General features: G+C 36.4%; 1 protein-coding gene across 1 annotated transcript in view; it reads right to left on the bottom strand.

The window, feature by feature from the left end:
• Positions 1 to 21,224, bottom strand: part of SMC6 (structural maintenance of chromosomes 6) — a 58,352-nt gene that overhangs the window by 34,144 nt on the left and 2,984 nt on the right. The window contains exons 2-8 of the mRNA XM_023528504.1: positions 17,686 to 17,828; positions 13,532 to 13,649; positions 11,395 to 11,500; positions 6,825 to 6,961; positions 6,155 to 6,216; positions 2,972 to 3,052; positions 2,107 to 2,208 (exon numbers count right to left, since the gene is read on the bottom strand). Coding sequence (XP_023384272.1) covers positions 2,107 to 2,208; positions 2,972 to 3,052; positions 6,155 to 6,216; positions 6,825 to 6,961; positions 11,395 to 11,500; positions 13,532 to 13,649; positions 17,686 to 17,823 — 744 coding nt within the window. The 5' untranslated portion in view covers positions 17,824 to 17,828. The remainder of the gene's footprint in view (positions 1 to 2,106; positions 2,209 to 2,971; positions 3,053 to 6,154; positions 6,217 to 6,824; positions 6,962 to 11,394; positions 11,501 to 13,531; positions 13,650 to 17,685; positions 17,829 to 21,224) is intronic.

Below are 21,224 nucleotides of genomic sequence, written 5' to 3'. Positions count from 1 at the left end.
CTACGCATCCCTGGGCGCCACCTCCTCTTAAAGTCGTCTCTTTCCATCCACGTTTTATGAAAATTATCTTTACCATTTCATGACATTCAGCTCCACAAATGTGGCCTGTTTTCACCACTAATGAAAAATCTATGAAGATTATGTCACTAAGTACTGTTGAGTATTTATCAGTCATTGTGGTGTTCACCCATTCAAGACAGTCGTGACTATATCCTTCTCGAATTCTTCTTCCCTTGGCTTCTATGGCTCCCACGAGTACTTCTCATGGCTCAGACCTAGCCTGGGCCCACCTCCTTCTCCTTCTCAGCAATCTCATTCCTGTGGCTTCGATACCAATAATACACAAATTAATGACTCCCAAATTTTTACTGAGGCCAGACTTGACTTCTGTATTCCTAACTCACAACAATTCCAACCTCCCACTTTACATTTCCACTCAGATGCCTTAGAAGCACCTCCAAATTAATGTGTTCAAAATGGAATTCATCATCTTTCTTAAAAGAAAAACGGAAAGAAAAATTGGTTCCTCTTCCTAAGCTTCCTATCCTGAACTTATTGTGCTGCTCAGGTCATTAATGTGAAGGTAATTCTGTCACCCCAGTGTCTCTTCTATCTTGGCTTTATCCCTCTATGTACTACATAACATCGACCAAAATCATTTCAAAACTCTTCTCTCCATCACCACTGCCGCTACCCTAATTTACACCATCTCCTCTTTGGACAGAGATAATTTACATCGTCATCATCTCTTTGGACAACAATACCTTCTTTATTGATCTAGGTTTACTCTTTCCACAGCGATACAGGGCATTTAATTAATTTGGAAAAATGTTCTTATTAAGTACATATTTTATGTAAGGAACTCTGCTACATGATAAAGGGAAGTACTTTTTAAATGTCATAACCAAAATATCTTTAGTTGTTGATGACAAAGAATACTATGGAGAAAGTGGGTGTTTATCCCCAAGCTGTTTGAAGTGTATTTCATTAGAGTCCTGATTTATTATTTTTTAAATAATAAATGTAGCATATACTATGCACATTTGATTGAATATGCAAATATTTCCTTTCCCCAATAATAATGTTGCTATTCCAAGAAAGTATTCTATATTAATTCTGTGGTTCATAGTGCCTCCTTGCATACTACCACATATCAGGTTTGAAAGGATAACTGGGGAATAAAAATAAATATACTCATCTTTGACTTTTCACTTGAAGAATCAGACAACTATAGGCCAAATTTTAAACACATTCCTCAAAAACTTGAAGTAAAAAGGTCAGTGGAACAGCTAATAAATTTGATTTAGGTCAATCACTATTTTGATTCCAGGTCAAAAGAACAAGTTAAGTTGCTGAAAGTTGGTTGCATAAAACCGACTAAATAACAAAAAACAAGATACAGAATCACACAAAAATTGGTGGGACTTAATGTATCAGATGAACAGCTGAAATCTAAGCCTATGACTTTGAGGTTTCTGATTATTGGACAGAAAGGTAGACCTTCGGGAATCTGAAGAGGTGTAAGTACAAAATACAGCAGATGTAAAAACAAACTTAAGTCAGTCCCACTGGCTTAAGAGATTTCTAATCAAGCAAATTTGCACAGCTGTGAGTACTGAAGTGACAGCTCCTACCAAGCCATCAATGCTTAATGAACGTTAACATTTTACTAGTGTGATGAAAAAGTCATCTATCATACATAATTATAAATGTATATGTTTAATGTCAGCTTGAGGTTTGAGTTTATTTTCCCACCAAAATAAATATTACAGTTTTTTAACTACTTAAGAGTGGGAATTGGTGATATCTTATTGTAGAACCAATCAGCCACATATCAAGGGATAAGAATATAAGATACTGCTCTGTCCTCTAGTGGCTGAGGAAGTAAGATGAATACATGCCCATTATTACAAAAAGAGAAAGTAAAAGCTAATAAATACACTGAATATTAAGAACCACACTTCCTAATACTTCATACAGTGCTACAAAAATGTTATTAGTTCTGTATAGATATCTATATATACGTATATAATTTTACAATACTATTTATAAGACCTATAAAAATTTAACTGATCTCAAAAATATCTGCATTAAGTGTTTACAAACCTCTTCTCCTTGATTTATCTGCTCCTTTGTTCTTTCTTTTGTTTCCATAATGTATGAATAATCTTCTTTCATCTGTTCAAGTTGGGTTGCTTTCATGAAGAACTATATCAACAAGAAAAACAGGAGTTTGCAAACTTCCATGCAACTGTTAAAAAAAAAAAATTGGTCTCCAAAATTTTAGACCAATTATGTAAAAATGACATGAAAACCATACTTAAGCAAGGACACATAAACACAAAAGAACATGTCTTATTTCAGGCCTCAAATTTAACCAACTATATTCACATCTATATGTGCATTTGCAAAAGCTCTTAAAACCCCATGAAAGAAAACACTTTTGGTGTAACAGTAAAACCATTCTGAAAGCTCATTTTTAACCGAGTCTTCCATTCTTTAAGCAAATGTAAAAACAGAGAAAACACTTGCAATCCCTGATCTTAGTGCATCGTAAACTTTTAGAAAATACCTAAACTCAATTCAAAGTTACACTGTGAGTTTTAGTAGACACCACAATTTTGTTAGCTTTTTGAGTCTTAAATAATTTAAGGTTTAAAAGTTATTATGTATGTGTGGCCAATTATTCTCTTGTATTTCCTTAAAGATTAATTTTAGAAAATAATAATCCATTCTCCCTTGGAATTAAAAGCCAAAATTAAAAGCAAGGATTTACCAAGAAATTAATATTTTTGGTAAAGTTAATTTACCATCTTACTTAATTTCCTAAATAGTCCGACAACATTACTTTAAAAAGGTGGCTTAATAAAATACCTCAATATTTACTATGAGAACACGAATTATGTCCAGTGTATGTGCTTAATCTATAAATGTTCTTTTATTAAGTTTATATTTACTTGATGCTCCTTACTTTGTATTTGTCGCCCTCGTTTTTAGACTGCAAAAACTGCTTGCTCATCTCTTGTGTTAAAACAGAAACTGGATTATCCACCTGAAACAAACAAAGGTTATTTTTGAATACTTCACTTTAAAAGCTTAAGGATAAATGAACTGAAATATACACTACAATTGACCTACGGTACCATGAGAAAGGCTAAGTACTAGCCAAAGGTTAGAGCATCAGGGTAAATACACAAAGAAAAAAATGTTAAAATGCAGAGAAAATGTTTCAATACTTCATGATACTAAAATAAATACTATAGTCAAAATTAAATATTCTGCCATTCCATGAAGGCACAAGCACAAGAATTCTCTGAAGAAATGTTTTAGAAAGTTTTAATTTCTTTCACCTGTTTTACAGACTATCGCTCCTATGCTACTGGTTAACCATTGGCCAGCACTGCAGGAAAAGCCCTCACGAGGGAGTCAGCTGACAGTTCTTGTTTGGGCTCTGTCCCTACCCTCTCCTGTAGCTCTGGGCACGTTACTCGGATTCTCCAAATACTAAAAAGTCCAACTAGGTTTCTTTTTCATCCGAATTATGATGACAAGTATTGTTTATTTTTCTTTTAGCAGTTTCTCAGGTTTCCCATTTGTGGTTATTTCTTCATGAAGACATTGTGAAACAAATGGAAATATCGGAGACATGTCTATCTTTTGGAGGGGGGAATCATTTTAAATAAGCCACTGCTTGAATGAAACTGTCTTTGGCTAACGAGTTAAAGTACATTTAAGGTAACAGTAAAGTATAGTAACAGTTCAAAGTATAGTTGAAAAAAAAATTTTAAATACTTTTTTCAAAAAGATTCAGGTTTTTATATCTTTTATCTTTAGTGTTAATAACCGAGTAACCAATATGTTAGAAAATAATCTTGTTCCTAAGTTACAGAATATGCAGGACCAGTATAAATTTTAAAAGGTTAAAACTCCTTCATTTCACCATCTGTAAAATACTGATTGTACTTTGTTAGTATACCAATGGTTAAAATCTTCCTTTTCAGTAAAATTTTGGGTCTTCTCTTTTAACAAAAAAAAAAATTATGTAGTTATAAAAGAAACTTCTGCATTATTACATTTTTCTTATGCTATAGGTAGACAAGACTCTGGCTGCCATATAATTTTCTACAAGGCCTGCCCTTTATCTTAATTTCACACTGTATCTGACTTCTTAAAAGTAAGACCTAATGCACTAGGTTTAATGACAGACTTCTTACCAGCAGCTCGAGATTAAGAGCTTTCCCCAAAGTTTGAATTCTTTTCTCCACACCCTTTTCATTCTTTCTGGAATGGGGCTCCTCGTTCCTACACTACGCTAGGAATCACTTAAGAATTTTGCAGCTTCACCTACTGAGACCCTGGAGCAAACACAAACAGGTCAACCTCAGAGAAAAGAAAAGAAGGGGAGGCACAGGGGACAACTATAACCAGGCACATTATGACATTAAATACTCTCCTCCCTCCTGCTTATTCTACGCAAGCACTGTCAACCGAGATACACTGCAAACCACACATATAATTTTAAAATTTCCAGTAGCTACATTAAAAACACAAGAAACAGGTATAATTAATTTTAATATTTTAATCTAATACAGCTAATGTATCATCATTTTAACATGTAATCAATATAAAAACTGAGTTATTCCTTTGCATTAAGCCTAAAAATCTGGTGTGTATTTCACACCACAGCACATCTCGATTTGGACTACCAACATTCCAAGGGCTCAATATCCACATGTGGCTCGTGGCTACTAGAGCGATAAGTGCAGTTCTAGACCTTCTTCTGTATTTTGATCAATGAACCTGAACCTTCAGTGAACTGAATCATACAAGACGAAGACTAAAGGAGTTATAACAATCTTCAAATATTTCAAAAGAGAATAAACGCGTTTTACATTCTGCAAGGAAGTGAGAGCTTAGAGAAACAAGTTTATTCAACTTTTCACATAATAAGAACTTTCTAATAAATACAGCAGTCCACAGATAAATCAGAAGTCTCAGGCACAGGTGATTTCCCCATTGGGTAAGTATGAGTGTGATAACTATATTGGATGCCCTTCAAGATTCTCCCAACACCTCTGATTCTATAAACTCCAACTTTTGGTTTTCCTGATTTTGCTTAACAAATTGTTCACATTCTAGACCCAATTTTATTTGCTATATCTGCTTTGCACCAGATTTCAATTATTTTTCGAAAGCTGTGTTGTCTGAAATGCAAGCTATCAGTCACATGCAGCTTCTTACATTTAAATTAAGTAAAATTAAGTAAAATAAAAAATTTGATTTCTCAGTCACAGACTTCAGGCACTCAAGAGCCACACATGGCTAGTGGCTACGCCATCGAACAGCAAAATTCAGACTATTTCTACCATCGCAGAAACTTTTTCTAGACAGCTATGTGCTAAAGTAAAGTGGGCAAGAGACCCAGACTTGTAATTGTCCTTTTTCCTTGATGACAAGTCTTGGCGGTCTTCATTCTGGAATAAGGCAGGGTGGCACCATGGATAGCGCATCAGAATGCAAGGGGAATGCCTGGATCCCCATCCAGGAGCCCCCAGTAACTGTACCCAGGCAACTGTAAGTGCAAATTTACTTTTTCTGGCCCCCAATTTCTCGCCTACAAAATAAAGGGTCTGGATTAGAAAACCACCAAAGACAATTCCAGTGCTGATGCTGCAGGACTATATGTGCCCTGTTTCCAACGATTAAGTCAAAACATCTTAGCAAAAAGGACTGAACCCTTGTCTCCTACGGATATGATCAATATCTCCAAAATACATAAAAAAACGCTTTATCTTCCTAGAATAAATTTCTTTTCTACAAGAATTTAGCGACTGAGGTTAGAAAACTATGATGCTATTCTGACTAGGAGAGCAGAAAGCAAAGGAACCGTCAGCCTTTATGAACCTAAACTTTTATTACACAGGGGTGTAGACAGATGGTCTCTGACTGCTCTATCAACAAAAGGTGTTATAGTACCATTTCCTTTGAATTACTAAATTTTAAGAAACTTCACTAACAATAGTAATACATATTCTTCCTATGGTCAATTTACTCAGGTAAGGTCATTTTAATTCTTTCTACAACACAAAGGAAATCACAAAAAAAAAAGTAACCAGGTGCATTAATTAATCGGAAACACAAATTTAGCAATTACCTGTATGTTAAAATGATCAAGAATTGCAATCAGCTCTTCTTTCCTAGTGGAAACCACTGTGCCTAGTTATGAGAAACATAAAATAACCAGATTGTTTATAGGGCAACAATACAGAAAAATACGAGCAATTATTTAAAAGATTACTTCTCATTTTAAGAGAGGTACCACTGAGCACGCATACATCTGATGAACTGGGGTGCTGTACTCATCATGACACCAGTTCACACAGGTAGAAGTCCAGATGGAGCGACAGTGCTTCTCCTCTTCCCGTAGCGAAACATTTTCTTTTCCCTCTCATCTATCTGTTCAGTTAACATTCACCTCCTCTGCCTTTACGTCCTCTCTCACCTTTTGCTAACCATCTCTTTTCAAGTGGGACAGAAACTATGGGGGTGAAAGGAGGTCTGCACTTGAGAACAAAATGGCATAGCCTGTTTCGAATGAACTCAAATTCTTCTAATCAAGGTTTTGCTGTAGAATCTCCTGTGGTACAAAAACTGTGTGTAATATGTGTATATATATTCGTACATGCAACCAACCAATCACCTTACAAGAAAGACGTTGCAAGAGATGAGCAGTGCCCTTTCAATGGATACCAGTACAGTCACTTATCTCTTTTTAACTGGATATTTACTAAAATTTTATATGAAATAAAAAATTCATAACAAACCTGTTGCACTTTTTAGTTTATAAGATCGACTTCCATCCATGCTGATGTGTTGTTGCACAACTATAGAGTCACCATACACATTTGCTCTGTAGGCATCATCACCTCTGTTCCTTAATGTTATTGAGATATCTGCTGAGCTAAAGCAATAAGGTTAAGCTAAGTCACACGAAGGTACGGTGCAACTATACATGGCTTACTATAATTTTCAAAACTTCCAAGTAATTTGGCTAATTCATTTGAAAAGTAGCTTTATACCAGGAGTTGAACACTAATAGGCTTCTACAGAATGATGTGAAAGATCTCACAAAAAATTAAAGTTTAGAATAAGAGCTTTCTTAAAAAAAATTGACTATTCTATCCATAACAGAAATACTACATTTGCACAAAAAAAAATTTTGTTTCAAATCAAGTAGTTATGTATTTTCTTATAAGCAATTATAATCAATATTATAATGCCTGACTACTCTAAATTACATAATAAAGCATCATGTTGACAGCAGGCCTTTCAGAAGGATAAAGTAAGAATTATGGTGAAGGAATAACATTTTCTAAGAGGATGAGAATCAAGGGAAGCAACTTCAATTTTTCAATTACTTGGCAATGAAATGAGAATATTGACACCAATAAATATAAACTAAAGCTCGAAATTTCGTAAAGTCTTATTAGTATTATAAAAGAATTATTTTTAAAGTTTCACATAAGTTCAAAACATTTACAGCCATGAATATTTTAACATTATAGGGTGAAAAAAATCAGTTTTTCTACTCTAACTTCTGTTAAAATAAGACTTGGTAAAAAAATATTAACAAAGGACATTAATAAATACATACTTATAATGTCTTCAAACATAAAAGACAAATATTTTCTCTGGTTAATAAGGATACCTGCCAAAATGATGAAGTCCTTTAAGGCAAAACTGCTTTAATTAGTAATTAAGTGAGATCTTTAATAGAACTTGTTTTCATGAATTCATAATCATATTCCAAAATTGCTCCCATATGTAGGAAACACAGAAAAAAACTGACGGTAAACTGATATTACAAGAGACACACGGGAGGGTTTGCTTAGCTCTTGCTCCCCGATCCACAAGTTATTAAAAAATTAAGGCTTAAAAAAACAGCCTAATAGTAATTGCTTAAAGGAGACAGGGACAAGTGAGCTGGGCACCAACTGCTACCTCCCCAGCAGATTGATGTGGCTGATGCTGCATTTGGCTGAAGGGCCAGGTAGCCTGCTGTCTGTAAATATGGGAGATGTTTAAGTGAAATGAGACTATCAGTGAGAGTTCTTTAAGGACAATGCAGACAAGCAGTGCCACAGTACGAATCTGCCTTCTTTCTCAACTCTGGAAGAACCTATCCGCACAAAGGTAACTGGCAGCAGCACACATCGATGACATCGAGGAACAAGGCAAAAAGCAATGTAAAAATATGCAGCTGCCTGTTCTCTGGGGACCCAGCTCATCCACAAAAAGTCCTGTAACCTTGACTAGCTGAATCAGGAATGCAGAGCAGAAACGTGAGTTTTCGTCCCTCCATAACCCACTCCAAGTGCCGTAGCTGATGTCAAAGCAGGACTGATGCAAAGATCCCAGTTCCACTGGTGCTAACATCAGAAAGGCCGAGGGAGGGAACAGTGAATCGATTGTGTTCAGGAAGAACCAGAAGAGCCAGGGGCATGAGATCTCGGGTCACTGTGTGCGGTATCCACGGAAGAAGATATACTATTAGGAGAATGGATCCGCTGTCCCCAAATCACTAAAAAAGGCTGGGGGACATCAGAAGGCTGAGGCCCAGGGAAAGGGTCTCAAGGCATAGCTCTCTGGTTTCTCCTGTGTTCAGCAAGCATCGCTAAGGCAGCCCAACACCCAGGTGTCACAAATGGAGAGCGCAATGTTGACAATGGGGAGGAGAGTCCTTAGGATTCCCTCGCGAGGTGAGGTGGGATAACCACATACATTTTTAGATGCAGGATAGACTATGAATAGAACTGAAAAGCTCAGTGAGCTGATTCTGTGAAAACATGATGACTAATCAAAGACTATAAAATAAGGGGAATTTTATAGAATTTTATAGAGGAATAGTAATGGGTCTGGAAAAGCTGTTTACAGATACTTTTTCAGGCAAGGTCAGTAAAAAAGAGACTGAGCTCAGGTTATAGCTTTTAACTGTTATTAACTCATTTAAAATATATTAATGTTCCTACCTACAGGCATCTGTATCCTCAAAAGTTCATGATTTATGTAAGCTAGCCTGTTTCTTTTCCTTCCATCCTCTCTCCTTCTCTCCCTCCCTTCTTCGTGGGGTATTCCAAGGTCAAGTCTCAAAAGGAAGTTTCTGCTTTGGTCCAGGTTCTTCCCAAATGGGAAAAATAAAACATTTAATGATACAGAAAAAAATGATTTCCTCCTAAAGCTTCTATTTGAAAGATGAATGTATTATCTGGTAGACTCAGTGATTGTTTAGACAACTAACAAATGTATAGTTACGTATAACGAATTGAAACTGAGTTGGGACTATTAACTGTTAAAGTAACTAATTTTTTATTTCAGACATAATTTTGTTTGGGGACTACGGGAGAGAAGACCTTGCTGGGCAAGGGCCCAAATAAGATAAGTAGGAACAAAATATGCTAGAGAACTGTTACCAAATAGTTCTTTTCCGAGGCCACACAGCATGGGAAATAATTTTCTGTGTATCTTTTCCCTGCTTATCCTGAGTCAGCTTGGAACCCTAACTTAGGGTTAAGATTGCCAAGGTTTATGGACCCTTAGAAAGAAGAGACCTAATAAGAAGGGCTCTTGATGACTAGCTGGACTCAAATTTAAAACATACAGAGCCTTGCAGGCATTTCTACACAGGAGCTTCTCATGCAAATCCCATTTCAGATAGAAGCCTGCACGAAGCTGCTTGCTTCCTACATTGAGCTACCTGCTTCACTGTGTTCCAGCCATCCCAACAATCCCAGCCACCCCAGCCACTCCTTATAAAGGAGTTCCTGGAATGATATTTTGACCAATAGGAGTGAGGCTTTCCCATCCAATCAGAGCTGTACAACTATATCCCACCCCCATCAACATCTTCACTGACCAGAGTGGTTCCATTCTGACCAATAAGACAGTGCCTTTTAGATCAATCAAACTGTGAAGATTTAGATTCTTCATTTGCACGAAGATGAACCCCTCAGGGACCAGGAGAGGGGGCTTCTATTTATATAAATCTGCTTCCCTCTGGCTTGGAGAGCACTTTCCCTTTTCACTGAAGACTGCTTTTCCCCAGCTAGAGCTGAAACACCTCTGAAGATGTCTCTCTCACTCTAGCAAAGTAGAATGGACCGGATCAGAGCAGGTGGAGCAGAGTTGTCTAGCCAGCAAGGGAGGGCCCCAAGGGCCACCTCGCAGCCACGCTGCTTCATAACTGAGCTGTAACACTATTGTAACAGTGCTGTTCTCACAGCTGTGCTAGATCACAACTGAGCTCTTTGCACTGAATAAAATTTCCTTCAGGACTGCACCCCAAATTGGAGATTCCTGTTGGTGTTGAACTGATACCAATAACCACCGGTTGACAGGTTTCTGAGAGATACATAAGAAATCCATAATCCTAACTCACATCTCGTCCTCGCTCTATTTTTTAGTAATAAAATGGGAGAAGTTAAATGGATACAACACTGAGCAAAGGAAAAAAATATATGAAAAAAAAAATCACTGTTAATTATCACAGTTCCCCGTGTTTGGGGCACTAGCGTGAGAGAGCAATGAGCACTGGAAGCAGTCTCGGTCTGGGAGATCTGATAGTCTGGAGCATCTAGATGTCAGGAGAAACAAGGGTCCCTGTAGAGCTATCCAAGGAAGTATTAAAAAGAATAAGGACATCATCCTGAAGAAAGCTCCTAATGGGCAAAAGGCCATGAGTGTATGATAATGTAAACTGGGCAATTATTATACATTTAAGTGAAGGCAAGTTATAACAAAAAGAAATAAAAATGTAAAGCCAAAGAGGGTACTTATATGACCATTCAGCAACAGTCAAGCTGGACCACACGCAGACTTGTGAGTGTGGTCCTCAAATCAAACTCACTGGCAAACCACCTGGGTCAAGGATATGAAATAAGAATTTTTTGGAATTCTTAACGAGCCAGAGGCAGGAATTCTGTGCAGAGACACTTTTGCTGGTCACAGATTCTGCTTTCGCCTATGTCATAACAACATGGACTTGACATAGCTAGGTTTGGATCAAGAGTCAGGAAAGTCCAATGTTTATAACTATTCCTTTAAACACAAGTAGACAGATTTATCACTACTGGTTCTTCCAGAAAGGTAAAAGAAACGAGGTGTAGGTAGACGGGCACAAGGCCATGACTTACACAAGCTTTCTGTCTGCAGAGGATAACAGGCAACAGTGAGCCATGCTGGCAACAGGGAGCGAGAGAAAGGAATGAAAAGATTCGCTACCTCTGCTCCAGTTCCGAGAAGCCAGTTCATTTCCTATGACGTCTATGTGAACTGGGAATCTAAAGCAGCTGTTCTTACCAAAGAAGTGAAAAATGCACGTAGAAAGCAAACACTTACGTCTGTCCATCTTTCACAAAACCTTTTAAAGAAGATCCTCTATTAGTGGCGATTGCCTTTCCACCAAGACCAACTATGAGAGCTGTGAGTACTGCACTCTTCCCGCCTAAGGAGAAAGGTGTTGAAGAAATCACAATCATTAAAGACAGGGGAAAAAAGGCTGACTCCTAAATTTGCTGTAAAAAGATTTCTGAATGAAAATGTGAATTAGTATAACCCTAAAAGTGTTATACTTCAATTATAATTTTGTTCCAATGCCAAAGCAATAAAGTTTTTTTAAAAAAAAGTTGTATATATCATAAAATATTTAGCTACTGTTATTAGAAAAAATTAGTCCATTTCAGGAATTAAGTTTTTGCCACTAATAAGAAAATGGAATAAATGGTCGATAACTTTCCAACCTAAAAATCCCACCGTATCCTGGCCCATTAGTTTATTAAATGAACTAACTATACATATAGACTTAATGCATCTTACTTTTATTACATTCTAATTTAATTACAACTTACTTTTTCCACAAATTCTTAGAAATCAAAACCTATTTTTAACAACCCTCGAATCCAAATTCCGCAGGGACAGGAATGCTGTCTACTCTCTTTAGTGCTGTATCTCCAATATCTGCCCGCCACAGACAACTGCCTATCTGCTGAATGAAGAAACTTAAATATGAACAATTTTCAGTCATACAGATAGATGTTTTATGTCATAGTTGAATTATTACTCCTAATTTGAATAGTACTCATTCCACACCTCATTGCAGTGTACTTCTTTTTATCCTAACAGACAGACAGTATCACAAGCTAAAATTCCAAAATTTACAAAATTATCCAGAATATGATAACCATTTTATGAATTCCATGATCAATCAATTCAATCAACTCTTATCAGCCCATCATCTTCCACAATATACTCCAAATTAACCAAAACACACCGCTAGTTAACCCAGTTTAGGTCCTGGGATGCCTTTCACATCCCTATTCTAAGTCTCTCTTTTCTTTCCACTTCCCACTAATTGCATTATTTCTTCTTAAGTTTTATCAATAAAATCACTGTTTCAAAGTTAAAAATAAGAAAAGACCTAACTGCAGAACCCACTGGTCTTTCTTCACTTCTTGTCCCCTGTAGCATTGATCCCTTTGTCCATTCTCTTCTGGAAAAAAAAAAAAAAAAAACTCTTTCCTTTTGACTGAATATAGAGTAGGGAAACCAAGGAACTAAACAGACTGGAAATACACACACCTACTTTCAAGTCCCAGCACCGTTACCAACTGTAGACTCGGACAAGCCTCTGTCCCTGTGCACTGGCTCAGTCAAGCTGGCAACACCTCAAGCCTGGCTGGTCTATCACAAAAGCGATCTAATCTTTCTAACACCTGTGTCTTCCCCTTCTCATCTATTCTCCAGTGTGGCCAGCTGGTTTCACACATCTTGATCATGTCATCACTTTACTCAAAAACTTTAAGTGGTTCTCCACTGACTTCTGAATAAAACCTCAAATCTTTTCATGGCAGTCAAGATCAACAGTATCACCTACAATAAGACTCTCAGTTTCTGTCGCTCCCTACCACGGACAACATGCTAAAGCCATAAAGGTTATTCACAACTCTCCACAAACATCTACTTCTATCCTTCCAAATCTTGGCCAATGAGTGATCTTTGCCTGGAACATCTCAATAAGACCTAAAGAATCTATAATTTTCAGTCAAGTACCAGCACAAATACCGCCTCCTCTTAATGCTATCAAATGGCCACAAAAGTGAGAATTCGTTTCCTTCGTGTTTTGATTCCCATGGCATTTTATTTATGCTCTGTTACGACATTTAATAATGTGAGACACAGGGCAGCCTCAATCTGAATAAGGAGAGCTTATTCATTCTTCTGTGATATGAATTCCAGGGTAAATGGATTTAAAGGAAAAGCAGAAAATGTTTATCCCTATTGCACATATAATGAACCTAGAGTTAACTCATTATTTTCTTAAAGTGCAGATAAGCAGCAAATATTGAAAATATTCATGATCACAAAATTATAGATGTAAAGCTTATATTTATCAGCACTAATAATCACCTAATTAAAAAAGTTAATGCAGTCTAACTTGAAGGAACTTCTCAAAGTTAAAAAAGGCAAAAGCACTTACTTCCATTGTTGCCAACAACAAAATTGACGTTAGAACCAAATTTAAAGGGTCCAAGCATCGAATGACACATGAAGTTTCTGAGCTGAATACTTTCAATTATTCCAACTTCTGCTGCAGTCTATTAATAAAAAAACAATAGGGGAAAACAATCAACCTGTCTAATTCACTCACTATAATCATGTAAGCGATTGCTAGCAGGAGAAAGACCAGGAGTGTTATCAATGAAAAAAGCTACAGAAAATTAGTAACATTAACTTCAATCAATAAGATAAAATTAACTGGGAACCTTATATGAGTACCTATGCATTGTAAAGTCCCTAAAGGATGGAATAAGTGTACCACAGGTTTCTTAATATGAATACTAACATTTTGAGTCAGATAATTTTTTGTTGGAGGCAGGGCTGTCTTGTGCCTTTTGAGTAGCACGGACCCCTCCTCAGTTGTGACAACCGAAACATAGCCAGACATTGCTAAATGTCTTAGGAGGGTGCAAAGCCCCCTGGTTGAGAACCACTGGTGTACGGAAAACTACCTGTGATATACAGAACCATATTTAGACCCTCTCTGAAAGATGATTATCCAGCTATAATTTGAATGCTGACCTTGATATAGATAATTCAAAGAGTAGAGTACCCATTCTTAAAAAGCAAAGTCTGATTTTCTTGTGACTTTCTGTGACAGTCACTTATTATGATAACAGTGTGACTTTGGTAATGTATAAAGAATATATGGTTTCTAAATCTACAAAACAGAAATAATTTCCGCTTGTAAATCATGGTTACATTAGAGGTTTATAAATGTTTTCATCAAGAGTTTGGCACACAGTGGTCATACCTCATACTCAGAAATAAAATAAATCAACCTATTTTACCAAACATTCCAATTTTTTCAAAGAACACTTAATGTCTCTAGCATTTAAAGTTTCTTCAAAAACCTCCCTGGGCTCTCCTCTTCCGGGCATCATCTTATTAAAAAGCAGAAAACATTGAAATCATTGTATAAGCAGAATACCAGAAATCATGGTGAAAGACGTTTTAAAATACAAAAAAATTTTGTTTTGATCGAATTGTAGATTCAGATGCAGCTGTAAGAAATAACACAGATATCCTATGACTCCTTTACCCAGTTTCTGTCCATGGTAACATCTTGAAAACTATAGAACCATATCACTTCCAGGACACTCACATTGACGCAGTCAAAACAGAGAATATTTCCACCATAAGTATCCCTCATGTTGCCCCTTTATATAAAGCCACATTTGCAGCCCACCTAATCCATCCCCTTCTTAACTCTGGCCCACTAAATATCTTCTCCATTTCTGTATCACCATCATTTCAAGAATGTTATATAAATGGAATCATACAGAACCTTGAGATTTTTTTTTTTTTTTTCACTCAACATAATTGTCTATTGTTGCCTATATCAGCAATTCACAGCTTTTTATTTATTAGTCATGGTACGGATATACCATAGCATGTTTAACCATTCACTCACCAAATAAATGACATCTGGGTTGTCTCAGTATTTTGCTATTACACATAAAGCTGTGTAAAATATTCATCTATAGATTTTTGTGTGAAGATAAATCTTCATTTCTGGGACAAATGCTGGGTTATATGGTAGGTAGTTACATGTTAAATTTTTTTAAGAAAATGCCAAACTATTTCCCAGAGTGGCTCTTTTACATCCCACCAGTAAATACATAAATGACCAGTTTCTCCACATCCTTGCCAGCATCTGGTGTTGTCCGTTTGTTTGTTTTTTTTTAATTTTAGCCATTCTGATGGGTATGTACTGATATCTTATTGTGGTCTTAATTCACATGACAAATGATACTGAACTTCATGTCATGTGCTTGCTATTTATATATCCTGCTCTTCAGTGAAATGTTTTTGTATGTCTTCTGCGCATTCTTAAATTGGATCATTTGCTTTTAACTACTGAATTTTGAGAGTTCTTTATATATTTGAGGTACTAGTATTTGTTATAGATGAGGTTTGCAAATATTTTCTCCTCGTCTGTATGTAGTTTGATTTTTCATCCTCTTAATGGGGTCTTTTGCAGATAAAATATTTTTAATTTTGATGAGGTTCAGTTTAACATTTTTTTGTTTTACCATTTGTGCATTTGGGGTCAAGTTTGAGAGTTTTTTGCCCAGCCTTAGATTCCAGAGATCTGTACTGTGTTTGTTTCTAAAAATTTTAAAGTCTTATGTTTTACAGTTAAATCTATTACCCAATTCTGGGTTAATTTCTGTACTTAGGTTGAGGTTCACTTTTTTGCCTATAGATGTCTGTTGCAGTACATTTGCTAAAAGGGCCTTTGTACCTTTGTCAAAATTAAGTTCATTATAATTTGTGTGGGTCTATTTCTGGCTGCTCTGTTCTATTCCATTGATCTATGTGTTTATCCCTACACCAACGCCACACTGTCTTGATTACTGTAAGTAAATCATAAGTCTTGAAATTGGGTAGACTGATTCCTCCCACTTTTATTCTTCTATTTCAAAATTGTTTTATCTATACTAGTTCCTTTGCCATTTCATATAAATTTCAGAAAAAAATTTATAGATATCTACAAAATATCTTGCTGGAATTTTAATAAAAATTGCATTAAACCTATATGTTATTTTGGGGGAAGAACCATTATCTTTTCAATGTTGAGTCTTCCAGTCCATGAATATCATACACCTTTCCATTTATTTAGGTCTTCTTTGACTCATTTCACCAGCATTGTATAGTTTTCAGCATGCAAGTCCTGTACATATTTTGTTAGATTTAGACCTAAGCATTTCTCTTTTTTGAATGGTACCGTATTTTGAATTTCAATGTCCCTACTTTCAATGTCGATGACAAGTGACTTAAAAAAAAAAAAGTTTATCTTGTATTCTGCAACCTTGCTATATGCACCTATTAGTTTTAAGTTCGTTTGTTTGTTTTGTAATTCTGTGATTTTCTATGTAGACAATCAGGTCATCTGCAAACAGAAGCAGTTTTATTTTTTCTTTTCCAACTTGTATAACTTTGTTTCTTCGTCTTGCTTTATTATACTGGTTAACTTATCCAGTGCTATTTTAAATAAGTGATGAGAACAGACATCCTTGCCTTTTTTCTGATCATAGGAAAAGACAGTTCAGTATTTCACTATTAAGTATGATATTAGCTGTAAGTTTTTTGTCAATGCTTCTTATCACACTGAGGAAGTTCCCCTCCATTCCTACTTTGAGAATTTTAATCATGAATGAGTATTAAATTTTTGTCAACTGCCTTTTCTGTATCAAGTGATATGATCATGTGATTTTTCTTCTTTAGCCTGTTAAAATGGTGAATTACACTGACTGATTTTCAGATCCTGAACCAGCATGCTTAGAATAAACCACTTGATCACAGTATGCAATTCTTTTTATAAATTATTGAATTCTATTTACTAATATTACCTTAAAATTTCTGTGTCTGTAGCCATGAGGTACATTGTTCTGTAGTTTGCTTTTTTAGTACCCTCTTTGTCTAGTTTTGGTATCAAGATACATTAATTGGAAAGTGTACCCTCACCTTACATTTTCTGGAAACAACTGTGTACAATTCGCATCAATCCTTTTTTACATATTTGGTACAATTCTCCAGTCAAACCAACGAGGTCTGAAGATTTATTTATAAGGAGTTTCTAAACAATGAATTAAATTTCATTAACGGTTGTAGAGTGATTAATATTATCTATTTCATATTGGGTAAATTGTAATAGTTTATGCTTTTTAAAGAATTGGTCCACTCCATCTAAGTTGTCAAATTTATGTGTGTAGAGCTGTGAACAGTTTTCCCTTACTATCCTTTTGATGTCTGTAGGGTCTGTGGTCGTGGCTACTGTTTCATTGCTGATACTGGAGATCTGAGTCTTCTCTCTTTTTTCCCCTCTTTCGGTCTCATTAAAGGTTTAATTCTGTCGATGTTTCCAAAGAACCAGCTCTTGGTATCATTGTTTTCTCTACTAATTTTTTCTAATTAACAAAAACTTCAAAATTACTCAGATTATTTCACCTCTGCTTTTTAAAAATCATACTGCTTTTCGGGCTATTTAATTATCAAGAGTATGACATATAAACCAGCCATGAGAAATATGCTAATCAAAAAATATCAATTTTGTAATTTTATACTTACTAAAGTAGAGGTACCATTAATGAAAGAAACTGTACATTCATCCTCGTCATCGTCTTTATCAAAATCCTCCAACTCTTCTTGTCTTGGTCTTTTGGCATTGTCAGGAGAGAAGAAATTATCTTCCTTTCTCTTGGCCATCGGGTCTGGACAAATATTAAAACATTATAGTAACTACGAAGTAAATGAAGTACAGCATCCATATGATTGTTCCACATACATTAAACTTAACAAAATAAACCAGACAAAGCTTAAGTTTTAAGTACTATGTTCATTCATTTTCACTTTTAAAAAAAGTAAAATTATCATCTGTGTGGAGGAAGGGGTCCACGAGCTAAAGAATGCAGGTGTCCACTAGAGGCTGGGATCCTCCCCTAGAACCTCTAGAAAGGAACACAGCCCTGCTGCCACCTTGATTTTGGCCCAGGGGGACATGCCAGACTTCTAACCTACAGAAGTTAAGAAATGTCTCTCTCTCTCCCCCTCTCTCTCTCTCATAAATCATCTGCATATGTTACACTAGTTGCTTTTACATCGTTATTCATGGCCAAGATTTTCTACATATGTGCCTACCTAAATGTTTTGAATCCTAAACCCACAAAAGGTAAAAGATTTTGCGTAATTGTGGTTTCTAGTTTACTAGATCTACCAACAGAGATGGTAAAAAGCCTTCTAAAATTATTCCAGAGCAATCATCTAACTTTTACAAGTTATAAAGTAATACTGAATCCGATAAAACTTTTCATTTTAAATTATTTTCCCAAAGAAACATATTTGAAGCAGTGCTGCCTAACACCAGTTTCCCTAACTGTTCCCTAAAGAAACTCCATTACCAACAGACTATACCTAGAAAATTAACATATTTAAAATAATACAAGATTTTCTAAACATATGAATACTGTACCATAAGTCAAAGCTGATCGTCTGACTGAAATTAAATGTTATGAAAACTCTTTGATTGCTGCTTTCATTTTTTCTTTAAAATACATTTAAGACCTCAAAAGATAGGTACTTAAAAAAATTCACGATGTAGGTAATTAAAAATTTCTAACATACAGAAAAAGAGTAACAGAATAGTTCTAGTCTCGATCCATTTTAAGTCCCTCGAGTACCGCAGCAACCCTGTTTGCACCAGGTGCCTGGGCGGCAACAGATTAAATGAGATTTTCTCTCTCCTGAATTTCAGCTGAAAGATTCCAGTCATATCCTCCCTAGAAGATATGACATGCCCACAGGGCAGGAGAGCCATTCTTAAGTGTCTGTGTGTGCTGGGAGGGAGGGAGGCTAACGCAGTGTGACAGACAGCAAGAAAGAGCTGTGCAGAAACCACAGAATGAGACTCCAGAGGATGAATGTGAGAGAGTAGAGGGTGGGGAGAGACATCAGACAGTGTGATTCTTTTTTCCCCCACTGCTTTTTAAACTTACAGTGACAGAACTAATTTCAGAAATATCAAATATCAATACATAATTTGGAGCAACTGTTCTGGGGAACAATCTTTGTCAAGTTTGCTGTTACGACAATTCATTAAGTAAAATGAGTGGTTTCCCCATCTTTTTAATGCTCTAAAATCGCTTCTGTGGCATGACATTTAAATGTGGGGTTTTTTTGAAAATGACAAAGAACTAGACTTAAAGCTATGGGACCACGTTTTAAAGTTAACTTTATGAAATTTTAATTTCTATCTTGTATACTGGTTTTTACAGGTTCACTATATCTTCCTGAATCAATTTTTCTAAATTTTATTTTCCAAAATTCTGATAACTTAAATCCCCAAATTTATTACACAAAATTAGTTTATTTTTTTATAAAATCTTCAACCGTAGACATGACTCCTTTCATGGAAATTCTATGCAATTAAATTTTAAACATTTTCTCCAAAAACTAGTCATTTGCTTTATCAAATCCAGTTTTTCTTTAATGGGAATATTTTAATGTTTGAATATTCAGACATTTTTATATAACCAAATATAAGGGATATGCAGTGGGCCTACAGTGCGAGTTAGAAAAAAACAAAAAGCAATCAGAGCCTTCCACTTCCAGGAATGTGGAATAGGTGTATCTTTCCCTATTCCTCCTGCTCAGTAAAACTAAAAACCTTGAAAATTATATGCAAAACAAACACAGGAAGACTCTGAAAGAGGCTGCAGACTGGCTAGGGACCTCAACACCCATGGAATGACACCTTGGTGAGTTTCCTGAGTTTTTGCTCTGCTTCTAATATCTCACATCTAGCGAAGACACCAACAGGTGCAGAACTAAGGGGTGGGGGTGGGGCTAAACAAGGCTTGTTGCCTCAGGCCAAAGGACTGGGAATAGGGCAGCCTAACAAGACATAAAGCTTTCAGGCAATAATGGCTCTACCCCAGCCAAATATCACCGAAAAAAAACGGGGTCCCCTCTTCCTCCTCACTGTGCCAGCAAAGACCAAGTGCGTCTCCACCCTGGTGAGGCTGTAAGGAGGCATTTCAACATCCCGCCTGGGATCCTTGTCGGAGAAGACGATGTAAGCCACGTGAGCAGCCATGATAACGGCTTCAGTGGAGACCACCTAGAGAGACTAGGCATCCACCCCCACCGAGCAGAGATAGGGTGCTACTTGCTCCCACACCGCTTGAATGGTGTCAGAGGAGGCCTTTCACCACCGCCTAGAGTGGTAAGGAGGCCACATCACTGCAGTGTCTACGGTGACCATGTGGGGAGCTGAAATTCCCACTCTGGCTTAGCAGTCACCGTGGCTAAGGAAAGACTTGCTCCAGTAAAGTTCTAGATCAAGTGTGTCCATGGCCCAAAACCACAGGGCAGCAGTTCTCAAAGACTGTGGTCTCTTAAAAGGTACTATGAAACTCAAAGAGCTTTTGTTTATATCTACCGATATTTACCATATCATCAATTACAACTGATAAACATTCAAAACGAAAAACACAGAAGTACACATCCCATCAATCATCAGAGCAATGACATCATCACCCGTCTCGTAACCTCTGGAAAACTCCGCTGTATGCTCACAAGTGAATGAAAGTGAAAAAGGCAAATAACATGCTACCGTTATTATGAAAGTATTGACATTGTAGATCCTGTGAAAGGGTTTCAGGGATGCTTGGGCCACACTTTGCAAACTGCTGCTCTAGGGGATACTATAAGCAAGTCCATGACACAGTGCCATAGATTATAAGGCATACCTAGTAAGCAAGAAGTTAGAGCAGCAGAGAAGCTGCCCACACCACAGAGTGACTTGCAGACTTGATATTCAAAGTGTAGTACAAGGACCAGCAAGTAGCATCTACATATCCTGAAAATGTGTTAAGATATCCAGATTCTCAGGCCCCACCCTAAACAAAGTGAATCAGAATCTTCATTTTAATGAGATCTCAGATGATTCATAAGAATATTAAAGTTTTAGAAGAACTGGTGTAAACAATATTTAAAAACCTGAACTTTGTCCTATCCTTAATTTATCATAATATCAAAAATCATATATACCTATTACAAATGTAACAGGTATATTACTTAACATCCAAAGGACATTTAACCTAAACAAA

Source organism: Pteropus vampyrus, unplaced genomic scaffold, assembly GCF_000151845.1.
Source record: "Pteropus vampyrus isolate Shadow unplaced genomic scaffold, Pvam_2.0 Scaffold28, whole genome shotgun sequence".
Taxonomy (NCBI): Eukaryota; Metazoa; Chordata; class Mammalia; order Chiroptera; family Pteropodidae; genus Pteropus; species Pteropus vampyrus.
Note: the sequence above shows the minus strand (reverse complement) of the source record. Positions and strands in the feature narration are given on the sequence as shown.